Genomic DNA, 26,018 nt, shown 5'->3' with positions numbered 1-26,018 from the left:
GGTGGTATGGTATGGCTACAGTTATTAGCATAAGGATTAAGTAATAAAAAAACAAAAAGAGAGCCAAACCAATCTGTAGTATATATATATATATATAATTAGAGCACTGTAGTATGAAAACATTTTAACACAATTACTTTAAATTCGTATTGATTCTGGAAATTGGTCATCGTTGCACCCCCAAGAGTCACCCAGAGAAACCATGCATAGAACAACCTGCCTATAGCCTTCACTCAACATAATGTACCTGACCAGTCACTCAACATAATGTACATGACCCTTCACTCAACATAACATACATGACCCTTCACTCAGCATAACATGCATGACCCTTCACTCAACATAACGTACATGACCCTTCACTCAACATAACATACATGACCCTTCACTCAACATAACATACCCGACCCTTCACTCAACATAACGTACATGACCCTTCACTCAGCATAACATACATGACCCTTCACTCAGCATAACATACCTGACCCTTCACTCAACATAACCCTTCACTCAACATAACATACCTGACCCTTCACTCAACATAACATACCTGACCCTTCACTCAACATAACATACATGACCCTTCACTCAACATAATGTACCTGACCAGTCACTCAGCATAACATACATGACCCTTCACTCAACATAACATACCTGACCCTTCACTCAGCATAACATACATGACCCTTCACTCAGCATAACATACATGACCCTTCACTCAGTATAACATACATGACCCTTCACTCAGTATAACATACATGACCCTTCACTCAGTATAACATACATGACCCTTCACTCAGCATAACATACCTGACCCTTCACTCAGCATAACATACCTGACCCTTCACTCAGCATAACATACATGACCCTTCACTCAGCATAACATACATGACCCTTCACTCAGCATAACATACATGACCCTTCACTCAGCATAACATACATGACCCTTCACTCAACATAACCTGTCACTCAGCATAACGTACATGACTTGTGACTCAGCCAAAACCAACACCTAGTGAGTTTATAAACCAGTGTATTGTATAATATAAAAAAAAATCCATCCAGTCACATTATTTCCAATTGTAAAAAAGGACTCATGTATATCCTACTAACTAAATAAATATATATGTATGTTTATTAAATAATACATTAGAACTGTAAGGCACCAGTACTTTTAAGAAGATAAGAGAAAAGACTGACCAACTTTGATGCAAAAGAGCATCTTAAAAGTAAAACCCCTGGATAGACGGACATGACTCGAGTCCAATAAAAACAAGAAACCCTACTAGCCGACATCCAACAGCTGCTGTTAAGCCCATTTATGAACTCTGTCCATATGCTGAGCTTTGGGAATGAAAATAAAACAAAATAAATCAGTCAATTTCTAGGTCTGAAAGGGGGGGGGGGTTACAGTCAGAAGAAGCTGACGGACTTCTTGGCTTCGGTGTAGGTCTCTTGGGCCTCGTTTTTCTGTTGCGTTATGAGAGATGACCCTGGATCAGTGACCATGGTCCCATGTTTACCACCTTCAGATGAACCCACTGGTTAAAACTGATGCCAGACTCTTGAGACTGTAATAAATCATGTAATGGCCGTGTTGGACGGTACCTTTAGAACACATACGCACACAAGCAAGGCATCGCACACCACCATACACAAACACGTATGCCAAGACACGCTAGACGAGGCCCATATGCATAATCAGTGTGTCTGTTCAGAGATCCTTATACCATCTTGCCGATTAGGGAGTGATTGGGAAGGAGATGGGAGTGATTGGGAAGGAGTGTGCGAAGGAGATTGGGAGTGATTGGGAAGGACGGAACAGTAAAACCAACCAACAAAAAGAAGTTCTGAACACACCCACTGCACAGGCAAACTGACACAATACACACAAGGTGAGACTGAGCAAACTCAAGCATACATCATGGCCCACAGGTGTGCACAGAGCAACAATACAAAATATGGACATTTCAGCCAGACTAATAATAAAAACTCCGGACCCACTCCCCCAGAATATCAATAGAGCGTGGAGGTAAATATAATACATGTACTGTATCCTACTCTATCATCTATATCCAAATCCCAATTATCTCCGTCCCGTCTGGCTGAAGTCCAGAAAAACACAAAGGCCCGCTGCTTAAAAAGGGGCACGTCACAGTTTCAACTTTAATCCCATGGTTCTGTTGTGAGGCGGCGGACGTGTGATAATCAGACGTGTAACTCACAGACGTGTTCCACGAAGGCTCAGCCCCCCCCCCCCCCCCCCGCACGTGACGACGTCACAGAGAGGAGAGAAGACCTCCAGCGAACTGAAGACACTTATTTCCTCAACTATTTTCAACTGCAGTAGAACCAACTGGAGGGAAGTTGAGGAAACGGCGTTGGGCTGTTCGCTGGAGGTCTGCCCTCCTCTCTGTGACGTCACCCGGAGGATGCAGCCGAGCTCTCGAGACCCAGAACAAGGAGAGTTAAGGCCCTCCCATAGTCGAGCAGACTGTACACAGAGCAGACTCCGCGGAGGTCCGCGTGCCTCTTTGAGCTTTGATCTCAGCGGACAGCAGACCCACAGCAGAGTGCAAAGTGCGAAGCTCGTATTTTCTGACTCGCGGACGTCCGCGCCGCTCACTTGGTGTCACACAAAACGCTGCTCGGCGTTTTGGTTGACATCGAACTGCATTTAATGTGACGCCGATCTGCATTTTACTCTGACCACTCGCTCCGTGCCAAGAGAGATGTTTGAATGGCTTTTCTAAATGGTGTGTAAAATTGCCAGTTTTATTTCGAAATATTGGAAACGGAGATAACATAGAACGTTATCTCCGTTTCCAATATTTTGAAATAAAACTGGTGCTTTTATTTCATGCAATGAGTGTTGTAATTTCAGCACCACGCGCTGTCCACCTCAAGCATGCATCTCGCTGCCTATATACCTGTTATTAAAGTGCGTAAAACTGCCAGTTTTATTATCGAAATATTGGAAACGGAGATAACATACTCTTTACATGTAGGAAATTGGTCGCGGAGGTCCGCTCGACTATGAAAGCTCAAAGAGTCCGCGCGGACCTCCGCGGAGTCTGCTCTGTGTACAGTCTGCTCGACTATGGGAGGGCCTTTACGCGTCCGATTATCACACGTCCTCCTCACAACAGAACCATAGGATTAAGGTTGAAAATCAGCAAAGTGCCCCTTTAAATACATTTTAAAAATAAATTAAATCATGATCAGCAAATTAATTTCCTGTGCCGTTTCCTACTGGATGCCAACCAGAGAGATGGCATCCAGTAGGAACGCTACAGCTAGAGTGCGCACTTCCTCTCTACACAGTGCAGCCAATGCCTTCCCATGAGCTACCCTGCCGTTAGAGGCAAACGCATAAAACTCCACCCAGTTTCAAACCCAGAAGACGGACACCACTGCATCTTCGTCACTTTGAGACTCAGTGGTGGTGGGAACACTGAAGTCCACGCATTACTGCCACTTAATGGAAAGAGGGATGAGGATCCGTAACTTCTTTAGTGGAAAGAGTGATGGGTTCAGTAACCTCATTACAGCATGAATCAGGAGCCTCTAGGTGGCGGTATACAAATAACAAGTAAATTCCCCCTAAACGCACGTTGTAATAGATCATCCGACGAAATGAGGAACAGGACTTTTCAGAAGTGCGCACTCTATACATCTCTATGATGCCAACGAGGTCATATGACCTTTGATCCTAAACATCACCAATTGACCCACCACAGAGCACGCTCCAGCAGCACAGGGAGACAAGAGAGCAGCGTGGGAGGATGGGGGGGGGTGAGGAGGAGGGGTGATGACAGAAGCAGAGGATGGAGGGAGAGAGAGAGAGAGAGAGGAGTAACTCACATGTGTCAGGATGAAGCTGTTCTGTTGATGGGAAAAGAGAAACACACAACCTCAAAAAAAGAGTGATAGATGTGGTTTTTCACTGAAGCCCCACAAGACGCCGGTTGTTTTAGCAGCAGCCTGTATCACACGGCCGGCGGCCCCCACAGCAGCGTCCACTCTACAGGCCCGACTGCTGATGGGCCAGATTGTGCTTTAATTTGAGCAGCTGCGGTAATAAAAAAAACTGCATAGATCACAGATTTAGTCCGTGTCTCTACGGCGTACGGGTCATCGACCTGCTGTCAAAGAGGGGAGACTAGCCAGGGACATTCTGGATGACATCTTCATCTGTGGTGGAGGTTTGTGACGGGGCGTGAGGTCTGCAGTAAGGTTATGGTAAGAACTCTGATGAACCACCACCCTGGGGGCCACATGGCCTGAGAGTCGGAGCCACAGTGACCGGTTCCATCCAGAACGTCCCTGGCGCCTCTCCCAGCAATAGAGTTTGAGCTAAACCTCAAGTACCTCAACTGCTGCAACTATCTGAGTGCAGTTTATTAAAAAAAGATTATTGAACTCCTGCTCTTTTTCATTGGTGCTCCATCTATGGCAACTAAGGACCATTTGACTGTTCTAGAAAAGCAGGTTTCCTTTTTAAACAACAACGTCATGACAGATTGACAGTGTGCAACGTTAAGTGCCCCTTGGCACCGGATGGGTGAATTCACACCGATACAAAAGGAAAACAATCACAGTACAAAGTGGTTGAAACAGTGGAAGTGCAGAGGAGAAGGAGGAAAGGGTGGTTCCTTCCTGTCTGATAGAAACGCTCAGGGAAACGAGAGGAACACACCAGGGACTGAGAGCATGAAGACACATGAGGAATGAGAGACGACTTGAGACTGAAATCAAAGAGAGACCGATGATCAAAGACAAGGACCAGACAATGTAAGGAAGTGGGAAGGTTGAGAGGATGGAGAGACCACAGAGGATGGAGAGACCACGGAGGAAGGGGGTTGGAGGATGGAGAGACCACGGAGGATGGGGGTTAGAGGATGGAGAGACCACGGAGGATGGGAGTTAGAGGATGGAGAGACCACGGAGGAGGGGGGTTAGAGGATGGAGAGACCACGGAGGATGGAGAGACCACGGAGGAGGGGGGTTAGAGGATGGAGAGACCACAGAGGTTAGAGGATGGAGACCACGGAGGAGGGGGGTTAGAGGATGGAGAGACCACAGAGGTTAGAGGATGGAGAGACCACGGAGGAGGGGGGTTAGAGGATGGAGAGACCACAGAGGTTAGAGGATGGAGACCACGGAGGAGGGGGGTTGGAGGATGGAGAGACCACAGAGGATGGAGAGACCACAGAGGATGGAGAGACCACAGAGGTTAGAGGATGGAGACCACGGAGGAGGGGGGTTGGAGGATGGAGAGACCACAGAGGATGGAGAGACCACGGGGGGTTGGAGGATGGAGAGACCACGGGGGTTGGAGGATGGAGAGACCACGGGGGGGGGGGTTGGAACACGGAGGAGAAGGGGGTTGGAGGATGGAGAGACCACAGAGGAGGGGGGTTGGAGAGACACTACAATGGCAGAGGAGAGACCAGACATTAGAGGAGGAGAGACCAGACATTAGAGGAGGAGAGACCAGACATTAGAGGAGGAGAGACCAGACATTAGAGGAGGAGAGACCAGACATTAGAGGAGGAGAGACCAGACATTAGAGGAGGAGAGACCAGACATTAGAGGAGGAGAGACCAGACATTAGATGAGGAGAGACCATACATTAGATGAGGAGAGACCAGACATTAGAGGAGGAGAGACCAGACATTAGAGGAGGAGAGACCAGACATGGAGAAGAAGACTGACCTGGTCTTTCTTGGTCTTGTGAGAAGAGGCTACGTGAGCCAGATACTGAATGACCTTCTTTGTGTTCTCAGTTTTACCAGCTCCAGATTCTCCTCTGTACAGGAGAGAGAGAGGAGGGAGATGGGGGGGGGGGGGGAGAGGAGGCAGAGAGCAGAAGGGGAAGGAAGGACAGGGAAAGTAAAACAAATTAATTCAGTATAATCTCAAAACTGAGCGGCAATTCTTCCAGGGTTATAGCAGAACAAGGCTGTATCTATTTTATGTGACTCACGTGCAAAGAATGGACTGGTCTTCACGATCTGTAGAGAGAAGTTGAAATAATGAATATAACCTTTTGTATGACATTTCCTACTTATGGAGAGCTACAAAGTATCATAATTACTAGGCATTCTAGAGTGCAGGCTGAACAACATCAGTTAATTTACAACATGCAGCAGTGACGCATACAGTACGCATCCGTTATCATAAGTCCACATACAGTTTTGTCTATACAACAGGAAGTGCATTTGCCCCAGAAAGGAAATCAATATCCGGGTTCCTGTGACTGGAACCGTGTCGCCCGCTTTCTAACTGCACTGTTTCCCGAGAGACGGGAAGAAGTGAGCGAGTGGGAACGGGCAGCTTGATGATGGAGGGAACTTTATGCAACGTAAACATAATGTACCTGGATAGACTGCACTGCTCTGCTGAGAGAATACCGTCTGTACATGATAAGATTAATGATGTTTGCTTAGTGAGGCACACAGGCCACATCCCCTCTTATTGAGGCACACAGCCCTCAGTAAGGCACACAGCCCCCTCAGTAAGGCACACAGCCCCGTCTCAGTGAGGCAGGCCACAGCCCGTCATCTACATGAAGCAGTCATTCAGCAGGAAAGGATCGTGGTCCTGTAGCTCAAGTGGATAGAGCACTGTACCAACACCACCAGGGTTCGGGGTTCAATTCCCACTGGGGTCAGCCATGCCAACACAAGGGATGCACACCGCCAGAGATGTGAAGTGTCGTCACATGGATTGATACTGGTTTTACGCAAATAACTGTTCTGTTAGGGAGCTCCAGTAGCTCACAGCATATCTCGCCGCTATTTCTGCGTCGGGGAAAACCGTGCTGCGTCACGGATCTGGTGGACTCAGAGTTCGATTCCCGGACCCGCCGTCATTTGCCAGAATGTCTTCCCCTGCTCTATATCCCGTTTCACCCTGTATCTGTCGGTCATGCTTGACCAGAAAAGCGATAAAAAATAAAGTAAAAAAAAAAAAAAAACTGTTCTGTTAAATGCCACTAGGGGCAGAGTGGCTTTTAACATGAGTGAATGACTCATGAGTGAGTTAGTGATGTTGGTCTATGAGGTGTTTCACATCTAAAATATGTGAACAATCACAACATAAATGGCGTAAATTTGGGGCAAATTAGTTGCAATTTACTGCTCGAGTACAAATCTCCCATCTCAGATTTTAAAATCTGTGACTGGATGACTTCACCGATCAAGACATGGATTCTTTATTTACTTTTGGGAAATCGTGCGATGGCATGAGGTAAGCCAACAAGCGATGTTAATATGATGATCAACATTACAGGATTCAAGGCGGCTCATTTTAGGCTGGGTAAGGTTAGATGTGGTGATGTAGCTTGTGCCAGCCTCGGGGTAATGTTAGGTTGGCTCATTACGTTCACTGCCAAGGATGTGGCCAACGTTGCCCGGGTTTCACTTTGTGTAGACCAACATAGCAGACGTGCTGGATTTGTCTCGACATTACGAGATGAGGGAACGAATTTGAGCGGTTCTCCTCATCGTTAACATCCGCTACATTTACTTTACACTTGATGTGGAATCGGCTGCTTAGTGGTCAAATGTTAAAACGGCGTCATCATCACGTTACTAAGGGCTAGATCGACAAAGAATGGATTGCACGGTGCTAGTTGCACCCTTACTTATAATTCATTATGAATTGAAAATGGGGGACCCTGATGTAAACAAGACGAAAGTCTCTGGTCTGCATCCCCTTAACAATTGTGTGTATTGAATCTGTTAATACAAATTTTATTCAATCAATCACTGTGCAGAATGCAGATTGATTGAAAATGTTATTAACAGATTGCAGAATGGGTACAATTAATACTTTCAAATTATTCTCGATTCTGATTGGCCATTTACACGTCTTTATTGGCAACAATCCACGGTCCTGGGCTCAGGACCCGCCCACAACCGAATCACATATCACTCCCCGGCTCACTCCGGGAGAAAACAAGATCGCGGACAACAAATGGTTATGTTGAAAGCACCATAACTACTAAATATGAAGCGATTCTGTCAAGGGGAATGTGTTAGTCCTTTAAACAATGTTGGATGATGTAATTGATGGGTCTTGAGTCAATCTAGAACAAAAGAAAAATCGCGGATTGATTGATTGATTAATTGATTGATTTAAATTTCTTCCTTCCTACTTTCTACTGACTGCAGCGTTCTCTCTCACACTGTCCGACGCTGGCGTACCCACAAACACACACACTCCTGTCTGCAACAGCGGGGGAGTCAGACAGAGAGAAGCAGCGCTGTTTTAAGTGAGCATGGTCTATTGAATTGATTGATTGGTTGATTGCTAATTTTATTACTGTACCCCTGGTTTCCAACTGGTTAAGTTTAGGCTAAAAGAAATAAATAAAAAAATAGGGCGAAGAAAACGTTTTTTTCCTATAGGGCAAAGAAAACGTTTTAATTTGTTTTACCTACTTTATATAGAAGCATCTAAGAATGAAGTTCTATGGAAAGTAGGTCTGCATTCCCTTAACAATTGTGTGTATTGAGCCGTACTGTATTGTACCCATTCTGCATCTGGTAATAAAATTTTCAATCAATCATTCCAATAATACACAGTTGGATGTGTTAGTTGGTTGGATGCACTTCAAGCTGCTTCCACATGAGGCAACTTCTCTCAATCATTCCAATAATACACAGTTGGATGTGTTAGTTGGTTGGATGCACTTCAAGCTGCTTCCACATGAGGCAACTTCTCTCAATCATTCCAATAATACACAGTTGGATGTGTTAGTTTGGTTGGATGCACTTCAAGCTGCTTCCACATGGAGGCAACTTGTCTTTTTTGTAGTTGTGGGAACTACTTTTTCTGGCGGATGGTTTTTTCAATAAATCTTCGATTAATGTGTGTTTATTGTATAGAAATAAGGTTGGATGAATCTGGCAGTTGTATAAAAGCTTTATACCACTTGTAGTCGTGATTTGTGACCAATAAACCATGCCTAGGGGGGTCTAACGACCCTCGGCTGCGCCTCGGGCCTAACGACCACCCCTAGGCATGGTTTATTGGTCACAAACCACTCCTGCGCGTGATGTAATGCTTAAATACAGTACGGCTCAATACACAATTGTTAAGGGGATGCAGACCAGAGAGAGACTTTCGTCTTGTTTACATCAGGGTCCCCCATTTTCAATTCATAATGAATTATAAGTAAGGGTGCAACTTGCACCGTGCAAACTATTCTTTGTGGATCTAGCCCTAAATGTTTGAGCTCCAATTACAAAAATAAACGTTTGCCGCCCTCTTTATTTACGTTATCCAACACGTACATTTCTGGCCTCAAAAGAAATGTGTGTCCATTCCCGTTGGCCCATGAGTCACGGTGCTGGTGGTGAGGCCCTTTGGACAAACGACTCCACCATATGGAACGCTTCATGTTATCGGATATGAAGGAGATTTGCCTGGTGCTCGCTAAGGTCAGCGATGCATGTTGTTGCCATGCAGCCCTCCCTGGCTGGGGAGCTACAGGCTCAGCCTCAGCCTGGAGCTACAGGGCTCCCAGGGGCCCTGGTCTAAAGGGCCGGGCTGATGATTACACAACGCTCATGCTTTCATTTAAAAGGATAGGTTTCGTAGAAAAGACTGAAGGGACTAAATACACCATAATTTATACGCTCCATACGTCCTCAGAGGAGTCATTTAGTTTGTAAGAAATACAGTCCCTATGGTCTGCTTTATTGATGAAATGTTCAAAAAGCAAACAAATGACAGGCTGTTGATGCCAAAATAACACTGGACAGAGATCAATGGATTCCAAGTCTTGGGAGACCAGATTGCTTTCATAAACAAACATTAAACTTCAAAAGCTACGTCTCCAAGTTGAAAAAGTCTATTAAAAAAACTAGTAAAGCACCTCAGACAGGCAAATGTCACCAGCTCATTCGCTCAGTCAGCCGCTCTGCCCCTAGTGGCGGTTCACAGACACAGCACTTTGACTCATGTTTACAAAAAGAGTCTGCTCTCATTCTTCGCATCTATGACGCAGCAAGTCCTTGTTTGAACAGAAGAAACCTCGGAATGGATGAACAAAAGGTTGGCAGACTGCGGAAGCGGTTTGTGGAACTGACAAGACCTTCCACCCACAGTCAAAAAAACACATGCATTTGGCTGGAGGTGGGTGTGTTGTAAGTGTGGGACAGTGACTTGGCTGAAGTGAGTGTATTGTAAGTGTGGGACAGTGACTTGGCTGAAGTGAGTGTATTGTAAGTGTGGGACAGTGACTTGGCTGAAGTGAGTGTATTGTAAGTGTGGGACAGTGACTTGGCTGAAGTGGGTGTATTGTAAGTGTGGGACAGTGACTTGGCTGAAGTGAGTGTATTGTAAGTGTGGGACAGTGACTTGGCTGAAGTGGGTGTATTGTAAGTGTGGGACAGTGACTTGGCTGAAGTGAGTGTATTGTAAGTGTGGGACAGTGACTTGGCTGAAGTGGGTGTGTTGTAAATGGGACAGTGACTTGGCTGAAGTGGGTGTGTTGTAAATGGGACAGTGACTTGGCTGAAGTGGGTGTATTGTAAGTGGGACAGTGACTTGGCTGAAGTGGGTGTGTTGTAAGTGGGACAATGACTTGGCTGAGGTGGGTGTGTTGTAAGTGGGACAATGACTTGGCTGAGGTGGGTGTGTTGTAAGTGGGACAATGACTTGGCTTTGGTGGGTGTGTTGTAAGTGGGACAATGACTTGGCTGAGGTGGGTGTATTGTAAGTGGGACAATGACTTGGCTGAGGTGGGTGTGTTGTAAGTGGGACAATGACTTGGCTGAGGTGGGTGTGTTGTAAGTGGGACAATGACTTGGCTGAGGTGGGTGTGTTGTAAGTGGGACAGTGACTTGGCTGAGGTGGGTGTGTTGTAAGTGTGGGACAGTGACTTGGCTGAAGTGGGTGTGTTTTAAGTGTGGGAAAGTGACTTGGCTGAAGTGGGTGTGTTGTAAGTGTGGGACAGTGACTTGGCTGAAGTGGGTGTGTTTTAAGTGGGACAGTGACTTGGCTGAAGTGGGTGTGTTTTAAGTGGGACAGTGACTTGGCTGAAGTGGGTGTGTTTTAAGTGGGACAGTGACTTGGCTGAAGTGGGTGTGTTGTAAGTGTGGGACAGTGACTTGGCTGAAGTGGGTGTGTTGTAAGTGTGGGACAGTGACTTGGCTGAAGTGGGTGTATTGTAAGTGGGACAGTGCCTTGGCTGAGGTGGGTGTGTTGTAAGTGGGACAGTGCCTTGGCTGAGGTGGGTGTGTTGTAAGTGGGACAGTGCCTTGGCTGAGGTGGGTGTGTTGTAAGTGGGACAGTGACTTGGCTGAGGTGGGCGTGTTGTAAGTGGGACAATGACTCACCCTGCATCATGCTCCTGTACGAGGTGTCTGTGATGGCATAGATATGAGGTGGCATCTCGTGCCTCTTCTTGCCCTTGTACATGTCTACGATCTCCTCGGAGTAGATGGGAAGGTTCTTATAGGGGTTGATGACCACACAGAAGAGGCCGGAGTATGTCTGCAACACGGGTAAAGAGAGGCCATGTTTAAAATCACACGGCACTTTAAATGCTCTATATACCATCCCTGAAATAATTAATTATAATAGTTGCATGGAATGTTTGTGTAGTTCTTGCTCTTCCAACATGGATGGCTGTAACCATTGGTTACCACTTCACAGAAATTGGGCATCTCCTTTTGAAAGTGGTTGAGTAGATAGAACACTTTGAAAAGCATATTACAGTTCTACTAATAACATACCAACAAACCCATAACTGTTGTTTTGCACATAGCAACTATAGTCTCTTCCAACATGGACATTACGTTAAACAGCGTTTCCCAAACTCTGGGTCACGACCCAAAATTGCATTGGGTCGCCAATAAAAAGTTTAAAAAAAAAAAGCTGTAGATGTGTTGATTCAGTTTGGCACCATATACTTATGTGAATCTGGGTTTTCTACTCTAGCATACATGAAAAACAAATACAGAAACAGACTAAATGCTCAGCATGACCTCAGAATAGCACTTTCAAAAACCAAGCCCAGAATAGAAAACTTCAACCAGCCACATACCTCTCATTAGATTTCATTGTACCCCTTCTAGCATGATGTCAGGTCAGTAGAATTTTTAAATAAGTCAGTACAAATTAATCAGAATGTTGCTCAATGTTGGGGTTTAAGGTTGAGGGACGGAAGGAGGGGGTAAGAAATTGAGTTGAAAAAGGGGTGAGAAATAGAAAGGAGAGTAGAACATGTTTGTTCATTTAAAAGTGTTACAAAATTGTATGTTATGAGGTGGTGAGCAACTTAACATTAAACTCAGATTATTGCTGTGAGGTACTTTTATAATTAAATAAATACATTTCATATAGATTTGAAAATCATGGTTTGTAGTGTTCTTTATCAGTAGTTTATAAATGTATGTTATGGCAATTCCTGATGTATTTTTGTAAGTTTGGGTCCCGGGGAAAAACCAAATTTCTCTTTTGGGTCTCTCGAGCGGAAAAAGTTTGGGAACCCCTGCGTTAAAGACCTCAATAACAGTTTTAGGGGGGGGGGGTATGTGGAAAGTCTCAATCCCAGTCTCAATCCCACAGCCCCTGTAATAGTCATGGGCCCGCGTTCTCTGAAAAGTGGGACCAGCAGTACTTTTCCTGAAAAGTGGGACCAAACTGGGCGAGACCGATGAACTCTATATGAAGTGACACTAAGAATGTACTTAATACCTCTCCTCCCGAGAGCAGAGGCCACAGAAGGTTTAGAATGCCCATGTGTCCTCCATGTTGGAAGAAACACTTGCCATGTATCGATATACAAAAAGAATATCAACAAACGTGTAATGTTTGATGTCTTCTTGCTGGATCTAGTAAACAAGTCACAGAACAGATAGTGCTTTTCCAGTGTTTTACATACTGAACACTAGGGCTGCAACGATTAGTCGACGACGTCGATCATAAAAACTCGTCGACGCAGAAGGTTAGCGTCAATTCGTCAAAATATATAAACTTTTTTTTTTTGCACCACCTATCTTTGTGAAAGTGGCTTCTCAGCTCTGGTCCAGCTGAAGACAAAGCAGAGGAACAGATTGGACAATGGACATTGAGCATGACCTCAGAGTTGCTTTGTCTACCATCACCCCAGACTTTGAGACTCTTGTTAGGAGCAAACAACATCCCCAGTTATCCCATTAGTTCCCTGGGATGTTAAGCTAAGAAGTCTGCTAAGAAGGATATATTATTTATTATTATTTTATTTCATTGTGTTTTTAGCCCTAGTTGCACTTTTGTTGCAACCCCAGTTATCCCATTAGTTCCCCCAAACTTAATGTAGGTCTGTTATGTTAAGCTAAGAAGTCTGCTAAGAGCCCGGAAAAGGAGCCGCGCCCACAGGAAGCAGAGATGGAGGGTGTGACAGAAATAGTTAGATTAGTCGACTAATCGAAAAAATAAGACAGATTAGTCGACTACCAAAATAATCGTTAGTTGCAGCCCTACTGAAAATTAGGCATCCTTTCGAAAGTAGTTACCAATGGTTCCAGGCAGCTAGGGCTGCAACGATTAGTCGACGACGTCGATTATGAAAAATCGTCGACGAGATATTGTTGCGTCGATTAGTCATTAAAAAAAAATTATATTTTTTATTTTATATATATATATTTTTTTATATAATTGGTTTTCGATTAGTCGACTAATCGAAAAAATAATCGACAGATTAGTCGACTACCAAAATAGTCATTAGTTGCAGCCCTACAGGCAGCCATGTTGGAAGTAGAACGACACCAACATTCTCTGCAAGGTATCCATTTGGAAATCCTGATGTTGTGATATAGATACCAGACAGGATACCTAACCACACGCACAGTTCTCAACGCAGACACACAAACCATTTTGTCTTCAGGCTTACATCCCTCCTCCATTCCTTCAAAAGGAATCCAGCCTAAATCATCTTTTTGAACCGTCCAGGTCTTGGCACCAGTTTCTTCTTATATCCATCCACTCCTCCCATATTTCTGTTTCTTGCATTCCTGTGCTGCCCTCACTTCTGTTACATGCCCTGTACTTGCCCTCATCCTGTTCCTGACACCACCACCACCCCCCATCTCAATCTCTCTCGGTCTCTAGAGAGGCGGTTGTTAAAGGGGTACCTCAGCCCAGGGAGATGGGGCGGTGCCAGGCTGTGTTGATATGACTGGGTCACAGCAGCCACCAAAATCACTCCCAGGGCAGGATGTATGGCTAAATGGAATTAATTATAGTGCAACAATAACAATTACAGCACAATTAACATTCCATATCCATTTCACTGGCAGCCCTGCCAGAACCCAACCTCTCTGAAGCTCTGAAGCGAACCCCCCCCCCCCCCCACCTAACGGTGCTACCTCTCCCTCTTTATGCCCCTCTCTCCCGTCTTCCTCTCGGAGACTATTGTTCCCTTCAGCTTCCTGTTTACAGCATAACTCCATTACAGCATAACTCCAAACACAGAGAGAGAGAGAAAGAGGTCGAGGGTAGAAGCGATCAAAACCTATGCCTCATACCAAGCCTACATAAAAACAGATTGCACTCGTTTGCTTTCGGTTACCCCATGGGCACACAATGGGCCGTCTCAAAACAATAGGATTTAATGGGATGACCAAGTGGTGGGACAGAGTGGAACTGGTTTGGAACCGGGCCAAGGCGGACCAAGGCAGACCACGGCTTGCAATGTGAGCAAATGGAGCTTTCGTGACTACTCGTGAAAGGGGGGGGGACGGGACGGGGACGGGACGGGACTTGGATAACATGGCAGGGACAAAGTCACTGTGATTATGACCCAGTTTTAGAAATGTGTGGAGAGATGACATAATGATAGAATCAGCAAACTGATTGATTCTCATTTCTCAAATTTGTCACATTTACCAACTGTAACACAATGGTAGGAATATTTATCACAAACTGTGTGTGTACAGTACACTCCTGGGTAAATAACCACAGACAAAGATTATCCACAAGCTTTGCACTGGCCGGCATGAGTCTCATACTCACGTAGATGAGTCCAGAGTAGTATCTCTCCTTCAGGTTGTGGAGCACGGAGGCTTCGTTGAGGCAGGTGAGCTCGGCCATGTCCTCCACCTTGCTGAACTTGGGCGGGTTCATCTTCTGGATGTCGTCCTTGTTCACCTTCACCTTCTTCCCGGAATCGGCCAGCTCCACCAGGCACTCGTCACCGCGCTCCTCCTTCACAGAGCCGGCCTCGAAGCCCAGCCGCTCCGACGGCACCCACACCAGCTTCTTGGTGGCCCAGTCGGCCTGGGCCAGGGGGTTGTTGACCATGTTGCGGTCCACGTACAGGAACTTGTCTGCGTCCGACATGGTTGCTGTGGGGACGGAGAGAGGAGGAGAAGGAGCAGAAGGAGAAACACAGAATACTGGTTAGGGCAGTGAAATTAAGAAATCATTGCTAGATTGAGGTCACATTGCCAAGATCAAGCCGTTCAATGTTCCTTCCATCACTCAGATGAGATAATGGAGAAATGTCCTCCCGACGCAATTTTAAAAAAGGACGACAATTGTTCTCATGATCGTTTCGAAATACTTGTTTTAGTCAGAGCGTGAATCATTTGTTTCAATACACCCATTTCACTGCATGAGATGAGTAACTGGATCTGGACAGCAAGTCTCGCTATAATAAGGAATGTCTGGTTTCCCTGAGCAGACCTTCCTAATCCTTCCACCTTCTTACGTATCAAGCGTTTGGGTCGTCCTGATCCAAGTGGCTGTTAGGATATAATGTACTGATCTCCTCGTGTTGATGTTTGTGATCCGTTACATTTATATTTCATAGTCTAAGCTTAAGTTCATGAATTGTTTTTAAAACGTCCAAGCAAACCTTGAAATGAACATTTTTCAAATGTCCCTTCTTTAATGTCCCTTCTTTAGCCTAACGGTTTAGTGAGATGAGGATTATATAAAAAATAATACAACTGCTTCAAACCAGCTGGTTTGGTAAACGCACTCCCCAACAGCATCTTCAGAAGTAACGCAGCGTCAGTCGGCCTGGACTCTCCGCTGGGCCCGATGCTCACTGGGGAGCTTCATAAATAAATCTGAGTGGACTGGACTCTGAAGAATGCAGGAGGTCAGCGCTGCTGGTATTCACCAGGCCCGGGTGTGCGTGTAGGTTAGGTCAGGTCGACATAAAACAGAAGCGTGTCAAAACCAGGCCTAGGGTTCCTTTCCTGGAAAAACTGCTTCGGATGTTAATCAAATTACTGCTTTCCTGCCCTTGACAGAAACGCATCACGAACATGGCGAGTCAGACGACGATTAAAAAAAGAGAAAAGTAATTTGTGGCGACGCTCAACATGTGCTGACCATCATGTAAATACGCGGTTTGGGGAACCGCTGTGTTGATTACATCCCTGGAAGTCTTGTCTTCAAACAATTTTAGCTTTTCAACATTCCACATCGCTAGGGAGGATGAGCAGGTTGAGGTGACCTAATTGTGGACTCTGTTGCAGTCTCTCAAGTCTCCATAGTGTAAAAACAGCTCTGGTTTTTAAGAGAGTACAGATCAGGCTGCAGAGAGAACAGTGGAATGGGTGAATGCTAGGGCTGGGAATCACCAGAGGCTCCATGACACGATACTAGTCACGATTTATTACCCTTTTGCCAACTGCAAATTATGTCCAACGGAAGACTTTCTTACCATCTGCAATAGATGTATCCGACTAATCTAACAATACACATCATCCTTTTAATGTAATAAGATTACTTTTCAGTCTATTCAGCTCATTCAAATAGTTTTTACCGCAGTAAAATGATAAACTAAAAATAATATTATACTTGGCGTCACTATATCGGCACACAGAATATTGCAATATATTGCTGTATGGATTCCACCCCAACCCCTAGTGAAGGCTAAACGTAGTAAAAAGCCTCTCATACAAAAAGCCCTAAAACATATGGTCGCTATCAAAAGCCGTCTGGCAATATGCCTGTGTGTTTGACAGGAAAGCTTTGCAGGGGTGAACAACATCTTGTACAGCAGGCCTGAACATGACGCGGCTGTTCTGGCTTCACCACACTTCACAGCTCATCAACAACCTCAGAGTGAGCGACAAGAAGGTGGGTTAACTCATACGAGAGGTGACTTAGACAAGTAATACCTGTATCGAGGGGAAAGTGTTGTTACATAAAGGCCAAGACGCCCACTTCAGAGCGTTACTGACAGGACTGCAGGCAATTAAGTGAACATGCTGTGCTTCTCACAGGCACCGGTGCCCCTTTGCCTACCATCCAATTACGATCACTCTAGTGATGATATATCGGCCCATATGGCAGTTTTTTTACACATCAGTATCGGTCCGATATCAAGATAGGGCCGATATGGGCCGATATTAAAAATTAAAATAAGTTAAATCCATTTGTTTTTAAACATGTTTTGGCCTTAAATAGTTTCAAAAAATATCAGTCATTTCTGAAAATAAGTTACAAAAGTAAAAAAAAGTATGAGTTTTGGAAAATAGCTCTTTATTTGATTATCATAAAAAAGTGTTTTCTATACTATAGATATCGACATCGGTAAATATCGGTATCGGCCAGAACAGCAATATTAATATCGGTATCGGCCACAATTTTCACATCGGTGCATCACTAAATCACTCCCTACACAAGCGTTAACGCCGCTCCACTTTCCCACCAACGGCAGCAGCAGCAGGGTCATTATCCTCCCTCCCTCGGTGCTGCTCTACTTCCCGGGGGAGAACTAGACTATTTGCGTTTACAACTAAATGCCAGGCGGTCTTGTTTGCACATGCATCGTTTCACATCATCAGCAAACACTTTTAAAAAAGGATCATAAGAGCCACAGGTCAGGTTCAGTGCAATTCTCCACTATATCATCACAATAAAAAAAAAATAAAAAAAAAATTAGCTGGCGCAACCTTTTCACTTTCCCCAAGTGGATGATTTCCACGGTGCAATTTGGACTTTCCCCGAGCGAGGGCGTGTTGCCGGTGCCAAGTTCCCCAGTTCAGAATGAGAACTGCCAGTACTCCCAAGCTGCATATAGGGAGAACTTTTAGTGGATTGTACAATTTCAGTTATACATGCAGTAGCTTCAGTAGTTCCAGCATCCATTGAGGGCAGGAGGCGGGCACCTTGTAAGTGAGGCCATGCTGAACACGGGCGAGGGGGAGAAAACACTGAGTATGTGGGGAGGGGAAGGGGGTTAATGTTCTCCCAATGTCTAGCCTGTCCGTTCTGGCACATTAACCTCTAACCTCTGCACTGGGAGCTCGACGCAGAGGGAGAGAGAGGACATGGGGAACTAAACAGAGAGAGGACCAGGACCAGGGGAACTAAACAAAGAGGACCAGGGGAACTAAACGGAGAAGAGGACCAGGACCAGGGGAGCTAAACAGAGAAGAGGACCAGGACCAGGGGAACTAAACAGAGAGAGAGGACCAGGGGAACTAATCAGAGAGGACCAGGGGAACTAATCAGAGAGAGGACCAGGGGAACTAAACAGAGAGAGGACCAGGGGAACTAAACAGAGAGAGGACCAGGGGAACTAAACAGAGAGAGGACCAGGGGAACTAAACAGAGAGGACCAGGACCAGGGGAACTAAACAGAGAGAGGACCAGGGGAACTAAACAGAGAGAGAGAGAGAGAGGACCAGGGGAGCTAAACACAGAGAGAGAGGACCAGGGGAACTAAACACAGAGAGAGAGGACCAGGGGAACTAAACACAGAGAGAGAGGACCAGGGGAACTAAACGGAGAGAGGACCAGGACCAGGGGAACTAAACAAAGAGGACCAGGGGAACTAAACGGAGAAGAGGACCAGGGGAACTAAACAGAGAGAGAGGACCAGGGGAACTAAACAGAGAGAGGACCAGGGGAACTAAACAGAGAGAGGACCAGGGGAACTAAACACAGAGGACCAGGACCAGGGGAACTAAACACAGAGAGAGAGGACCAGGGGAGCTAAACAGAGAGAGAGGACATGGGGAACTAAACACAGAGAGAGAGGACCAGGGGAACTAAACACAGAGAGAGAGGACCAGGGCAGGGCTGTACAGTGAGACATATATATCGCACATGCTACAGCAACAGCGGTCTGTGCGATGAATGGATTTACTTCAGTAGCACTGGTGCAATAGGGATTCGGTTCATATAGATACTCTTATTTTGAAAATCCTGTAGCGGGTCTCATTTCTGCCCAAGCGCAGCTCCAGCTATAATAACTAGGCTCGACAGCTAGCAACGTTCAGGTCATTATGATACTCTTATTTTGAAAAAACTCCGTGACAACTCGACTAGTCATATCCGCCCTATCCGTGCTTCTGCAAGCAGAGCAGCGCGTTGTTCGGTTGGTGCGCACTGCTGCGTTAACACAGCAGTGCGCCTACACGTCCCGAAATACGTCTGTGGTGTTTTTTTTCTCTCGCAACGAGTCAAATGCATCTACATGCTTTGCACCGTCGCCATTCCTTTATGCGCACATCGCCCGAAATTAACGTTTATGTACCATTACAATCACTACAACTATAGCGTAAGCTAACAAGCTAATCCTGATCAGAGGCAGAGGCGCAGAGCCAGCAGACAGTGTGGACTGGGGAAAGGGAAGTGGGGGGGCACTCTCTCCCCTTCCCTGTGTGTGTGCGTGCGTGCAGAGAGGACCAGGGGAACTAAACAGAGAGAGAGAGGACCAGGGGAACTAAACACAGAGAGGACCAGGACTGGGGAAACTAAACAGAGAGAGAGAGGACATGAGGAACTAAACAGAGAGAGAGGACCAGGACTGGGGAGCTAAACAGAGAGAGAGGACCAGGGGAACTAAACAGAGAGAGAGGACTAGGACATCCAGGAGCCACTCCTCTCACACCCCTCCTGCTCTTTCAACACAGTCAGACCTCCTCCTCTACAGCTGACCTCCATCATCACTACGCCCCCTCCTCTCATCTGCTGTGACCCCTCCCCCCTCCACCCCACATGTCCTGCTATAGAACATGGGGTACCCCACAAATTAGTCCCCCTGCTAACCCTCCCAGTGGGCTCAGTCTACACTCCGCCTGCCTCCCGAGGCCCAAACACATCCTCCCTCCTCCTCCTCCTCCCTCTGTTTATCCAGCCTTCCCAGGGTCACATTCCTCCCATACTCACACTTTATCATGGAGGGGAAAGGAATTCCACTAATTTCTCTCCTGTCCTCCATGCCCTCCATGCACTCCCTCCTTCAATCTCCCTCCCTCCATCTCCCCCTCTTCCTCCCGTCTTTCACCCTCCATTTCCATCACACCAGCGGGTCAGATGTGTCGTGTGGGTTATAGCACTCAGAGCGGATCAACGTCACCTCGACCAGCGACACACCAACTACTGCACTGCTTCAACAGTTACACCTATTCTCTATTATGCATGTGTGTGTGTGTGAGCCGGCCCATGTGCCACTTTGTCCATGGCCAATGGACAGTCACTTTTTTATTTAACCTTTATTTAGCCAGATAAAACATTAATAACAGGTTTCTTATTTACAATGTCGATCTGGTCCAAGAGGCCCCACTGGAGTACAAATATACACACTGTATATATATATATATATATACACACATACCAATAACAGTTAATCATACACATAAGCAACAGCCTATGTAAAAAATAAATAAACAGGGGAGGATTAGGGGGGGGGGGGTGAAAGTATGTGTGTGCGTGCATGTGTATGCAAACAGATCTCTGCGTGTGTCTAGCGTGTGTATGAATTAGTGCTTGGCTTGCGTGTTGTGTGTGAGGGGACAATAAGTCAAGTCTTGCAACAGGGCTGACGTCCTCAAAGGCAGCAGAGCAGAGACTCTTTAAATCAATGCCTTCCAGAGGCCTTTTCATCACCGACTCCATAACAATAATAATAAACCATTCAGCACAGAGGAAACATCAAATCGACTTAAGTCTTGGTTGGCAGAGACAAAACCTATAAGAGAGGACAGCCCTATTTTCTGCAACATTAGTCCCAACTAGGGCTGGGCGATTCTTGCTAAAATGTGAAGATTTCTCTCTAAGAATTGAGATCACGGTTCTCTCACAAGATTCTTATTTTCTCAATAAAATCATTTATTGCACTCTTAAAACAGACAACGTTACATAACATATCAAAGTGCTTGACTTAAAATATATGAAAGTGCTTGATTTAGATCTTCCGGTTTAGCTGCAATATGTAGCGCACGCAATTGGTTACAGCTCCGCTCCCGTTATCGTTAATTTCGTTTAAAAACCTTATTTGGACAATACCAAAAGAGATTAGACCACATCGTATGTATTGATAAGACCCTCTACTAACTATATCAAAAGACAACATGGATAAGGATAAGAGAAAGGGTGGAAGGAAACAAGACACAGCAATTCTAACGGCGCCGATTGAAACACGCTCAAGGAAAATGACAGGCGACGCTGTGGCAGATCCGTTGGTGACAAGCCCCGACGCGGGGAATATAGAGGAGAATACACAGGGACCAAGGACAACTGGCCCCGAGAGGGAGACAATAGATGACAACATAACAGGAACATCAGAAAAAAGTACCGTGAAGGAAAAAGCAGGCGATTTTGAGAAGATAATAGCAAAAACATCCATCGGATCCCTCACTGCTCCAATAACATCAACTGACACAAGCAGTTCAATTACACAACCCGACTTCAACTCTCTGACTATCCTGATAAAAGAACAGATGGTCGCTTTCAAAGCACACGTTGAACACATCGATACTAAATTCGAAGAGGTTATGAGAGCGGTCGCTTTACAGTCCATGCGAATCACGACAGTGGAGAATACGGTGACAGAAATTACACGGGCAGTCAAGGCGAACGAAGGTGGCATGACAGAGATGGGAAAAGAGATGGAAAGTGTGAAAGAAGAATACCGCAGGGAAATACAAGGGCTTAAAAACGAAGCGACGGAGAGGCTACTAGAAACCCAACGCTACCACAGGCGGAATAACATCCGCATTGTAGGGCTTGATGAAGCAGTAAACTGCGAAGATCCCAACTTTCCAACAGTGTTATCAACTATTTTGGGTAACATCGATCCAAACACAGTGCCAGAAGTGGACCAAGTTTACAGAATCGGTTCTCGGGGGCAAAGAATCAACGGGCCAAGAGTCATCATTGTCACTCTGCGGAAGACTACAACAAGGGATGACATCATCAAATTTGCTCGCAACCAACGTGGGAATCTGAATTATGGTGGTAAACCAATATTATCTACGAAGATTTGAGCAAAGATGCCATCATCCGACGTCTACCATACAAGGAGGTGATGCAAAAGCTGTTCAAAGCCGGTTACAAGCCAAGGCTATCATACCCGGCGCTGTTATCATTCTTGGGCAGTGACGGCCGCAGGTCAGGTATATACACACCTATTGAAGCTGAGGATTTTCTGAATCGAAATGGAGCAAATAACCCAAGGCAGGACGAAAATGCCGGAAACAGATAAGCCTCTTTCTCAATGTATACCAGTGTTAGAATGACTTTATTGTGTTCATCAAGGTAGCAGACGATATGCAAGCCGTCTATAACAATGTGTACTGTGTATAATACGATTCATAATACATTATAATTTCAGTCTCTGGTCTCTGAGGAGACAAATACATATCATTGCAAAAAGATCTATCTGGAATATTCTGGGTTTATCGCTCAAATGCCCTGGGTCTCTTAGATCATTCTGGAACATAAAATAGTCTAGGCACTAGTATACTCTACAACCTTCTAGAATATAAGGCACCATGACAACGAAGCCTACAACTCTAACAATAAACATCCGGTGTGTATACACATAGCAGATAATAAATTAAATGAAGTTCAATCAGTCCTTAATAATATTTAAAAAATTAACCACACCTAAACGTATGAACACTACAAGGTTATTCTAACAATTTAAGTAATCACTCCATTGAAGGCACATTGAAGCTCTAAAAGGAGCTGCTTTTCTATCTTATCTAATCTGTTAATTCGGTTCTAGTGGCTTCTCCACGTTGATAATTATTCTATCTCTCATTCCTTATCTATATCTTTCCATTGATTTTTATTTTATTTAATTTTCTCTTCTCATTACTCTATATTTTTTAAATATATTTTAACTTACATTGTTCTTTTCCAATGTTCTTCACATTAAGGTGTCAATATTGCTCTACAATCTTTTCCTTTTTTCCCCACACGTTAGTAGAGGGTTCAAATGAATATGTTGATGAAAGTTTCTCTTTTTTTATTTTTTATTTAATTTTTTCTGTCATTTATCACAATACTTCATTACAGTAAGGGAAGGTGCAAGACCAAAAGCGACATTCTATTGCAATAGAATGGAAATGTTAGATCCTATGGCAATTAGCATAGGAAGATTAAGATTACAATGCTCAGTTTGGGCAATCCGGTGGACCATGGGAGAAAGTCAATCGCGGAGGATGTGTTCTTGGAACACAGGCCTGTACGACTTTCTGGGTGAGGGGAAAATAGGGGATTTTTATTTGTATATATATATGTTTTTAAGCTCAGCTCTCAACGGGACCTCATTAATTGGATGTACATCTATTGTAGCTTCACACTCCAGAAGCATTACCAAAAACTACACAAAAACATGCATAGATTATGGCTAGTTTGAATATAATGGTATGGAACACCGGTGGGATAAACAAACGACACAAACGCAAAAGCGTGCTCACACTGATGAAAAAAGAACATGTGGACGTGGCTCTATTAAGCGAAACGCACATTTTAGAGGAAGACATAAATACGTTAGCGGATAACATATACCATAATATTAGTCACTCTTCTTTTGTTACGAGAACTAGAGGGGTAGCCATAGTCGTCAGACGCAAATTAAATATCGAATTGAAAGGGGTATGGTCGGATGCTGAGGGGCGCATAACTATAGCTAGGATTATACACAACAGGAAAATTGCATTGGCAGCGGTATATGCCCCAAATTTGTACGAAGTGGGTTTCTTCACTTCACTAACCGGAGAAATGTTAAACCATCCCGAGTAATCATATATAATAGGTGCGGATTGTAATGCCATTTGGAACCCAAGGATGGACAAAACTTACCTTACCTTTTCCAGCGAACAAAAAAATTCATCTAAAGCATTAAAAGATTGGTCGAAATCAACAGGGGTAACTGATTTATAGCGTTCACTTAACCCCATGACCCGCAAGTACTCCTGTCGTTCGACGAGACACAACACACTATCCAGAATTGATTACGTCTTTGCATCCCCGAGAATATTTGATAAATATGAAGTGGAAATGACACCCAATGCGCTATCAGATCACTGCTACTTAATCCTGAAAGCAACATTTGGTACACTATCTTCCCGGGCCCCAAGATGGCGTTTTAATTCTATGCTGCTTAACAACAAGGAATTCATTACACAAATTAAAGAAGCTCTCACAATATTCCTACGGGATAATGCTAACTCGGTGCAAGATCCCAGAATATTATGGATGTCGGTAAAGACTATGATCAAGGATTTCACGGATAGATTTTCCTCCATATTGCGCAAAAATCAAAACACAAAACTATCTGAAATGGAAACGCTTTACGCAACGCTTTTTAATTCTTTAAAATACAACAACTCTACTAGACTAGAAAACCAAGTTAACATTCTAAAGACAGAGATCAAAGCAATATACAGACAAATCGGAATTGCAAATACGCAGCACAAGACAACAGCAGTACTTCCAAGGCTCTAAACCTAGTCACCTATTAGCCATGCGACTAAGAATTAATGCAAAATTTGCAGATATAACTGCCATTAGGAAACAACAAGCTCTAGTAACAGAACCCAAAATAATAAACGATACATTCAAAGAATTCTACTCCGATTTATATAATTCAGAAACGACCTTTGATCAAGACAAATTAGACACATATCTTAATCAAATTACTCTCCCTAAACTTACGGAGGACGACGCTAAACAGTTAGAAGTACCGATCACATTAGAAGAACTCAAGAAGGCCATATCCGGAATGAAAAACGGCAAGGCTCCGGGAATTGACGGTATCCCATCAGAAATGTACATTTCTTGCTGGGACATATTTGGACCCTTATTACTAAATATGATCTTATACTCAGTCAAAGAGGGAAGCTTCCATAAACACCAAAATACCGCACTCATTTCAGTTCTTCACAAAAAAGACAAAGACCCCACTGAGTGCGGTAGTTACCGTCCTTTAAGCCTCCTCGGAACCGATGTCAAACTGTACTCTAAGATATTAGCCATCAGATTGCAAAAGCATATGACGTCTTTAGTTCATCCGGACCAAACAGGCTTCATAAAAGGTCGCCTGATCAATGATAACATAAGGCGAATACTGCACGTACTAGATGCAGACAAAGAGGACACCACACCTAAGGCGATACTATCCCTGGATGCTATGAAAGCATTTGACAGGTTGGAATGGTCGTTTCTATGGGCAGTATTAGAAAGGATGGGGTTAGGAAAAGGATTCATTGATATGATTAAAGTACTATACAAGGACCCATCGGCCAGGATGACAACAGGCACATTCATCTCCGATATCTTTCCGGTATCACGCTCAGCCAGACAGGGTTGCCCTCTTAGTCCCGGACTATTCGATCTATCATTAGAACCTTTAGCACAATTTATAAGACAATCCCAACACATAGAACCAATAGTAATCAAGGGCTCACATCATAAAATTTGTTTATATGCGGACGACGTAATATTGTTCATGCAAAACCCCAACAACACATTGCCGCATATACTCAAGTTGATAGAGAACTTTGGTGATTTATCGGGATTTAAAATAAATTGGCCTAAGTCGACTTTTCTTCCTCTTAACACCAGTGCAAAAAAAGACACAACCCTCCCAGGTGCGATACCCATGGTCAAACATTTCAGATGCTTGGGTGTGGAAATATTTCCCACCATAAGACAAACGGTGAAGCACAATTACACAAAAATACAGAACAAAATCAAAGACGACCTGGACAGGTGGGCAAAACTTAAAAACTCAGTACAGGCAAGGGTATCAATAG

At 44.6% G+C, this 26,018-nt stretch overlaps 1 protein-coding gene across 2 annotated transcripts in view; it reads right to left on the bottom strand.

Annotated features, from left to right (window-relative positions):
* The window catches only part of myh9b (myosin, heavy chain 9b, non-muscle), a 101,091-nt gene that overhangs the window by 45,915 nt on the left and 29,158 nt on the right, over positions 1–26,018 (bottom strand). The window contains exons 2-6 of one of the 2 annotated variants that reach the window (XM_084329611.1): positions 15,016–15,347; positions 11,355–11,511; positions 5,990–6,017; positions 5,719–5,812; positions 3,865–3,885 (exon numbers count right to left, since the gene is read on the bottom strand). In XM_084329611.1, coding sequence (XP_084185737.1) covers positions 3,865–3,885; positions 5,719–5,812; positions 5,990–6,017; positions 11,355–11,511; positions 15,016–15,342 — 627 coding nt within the window. In that variant the 5' untranslated portion in view covers positions 15,343–15,347. The remainder of the gene's footprint in view (positions 1–3,864; positions 3,886–5,718; positions 5,813–5,989; positions 6,018–11,354; positions 11,512–15,015; positions 15,348–26,018) is intronic. The other variant, XM_084329612.1, reaches the window with a different exon arrangement.

This window comes from Notolepis coatsorum (genome assembly GCF_963971535.1).
Source record: "Notolepis coatsorum genome assembly, chromosome: 14".
NCBI lineage: Eukaryota > Metazoa > Chordata > Actinopteri > Aulopiformes > Paralepididae > Notolepis > Notolepis coatsorum.
This window is presented reverse-complemented; position numbering and strand designations above follow the sequence as displayed.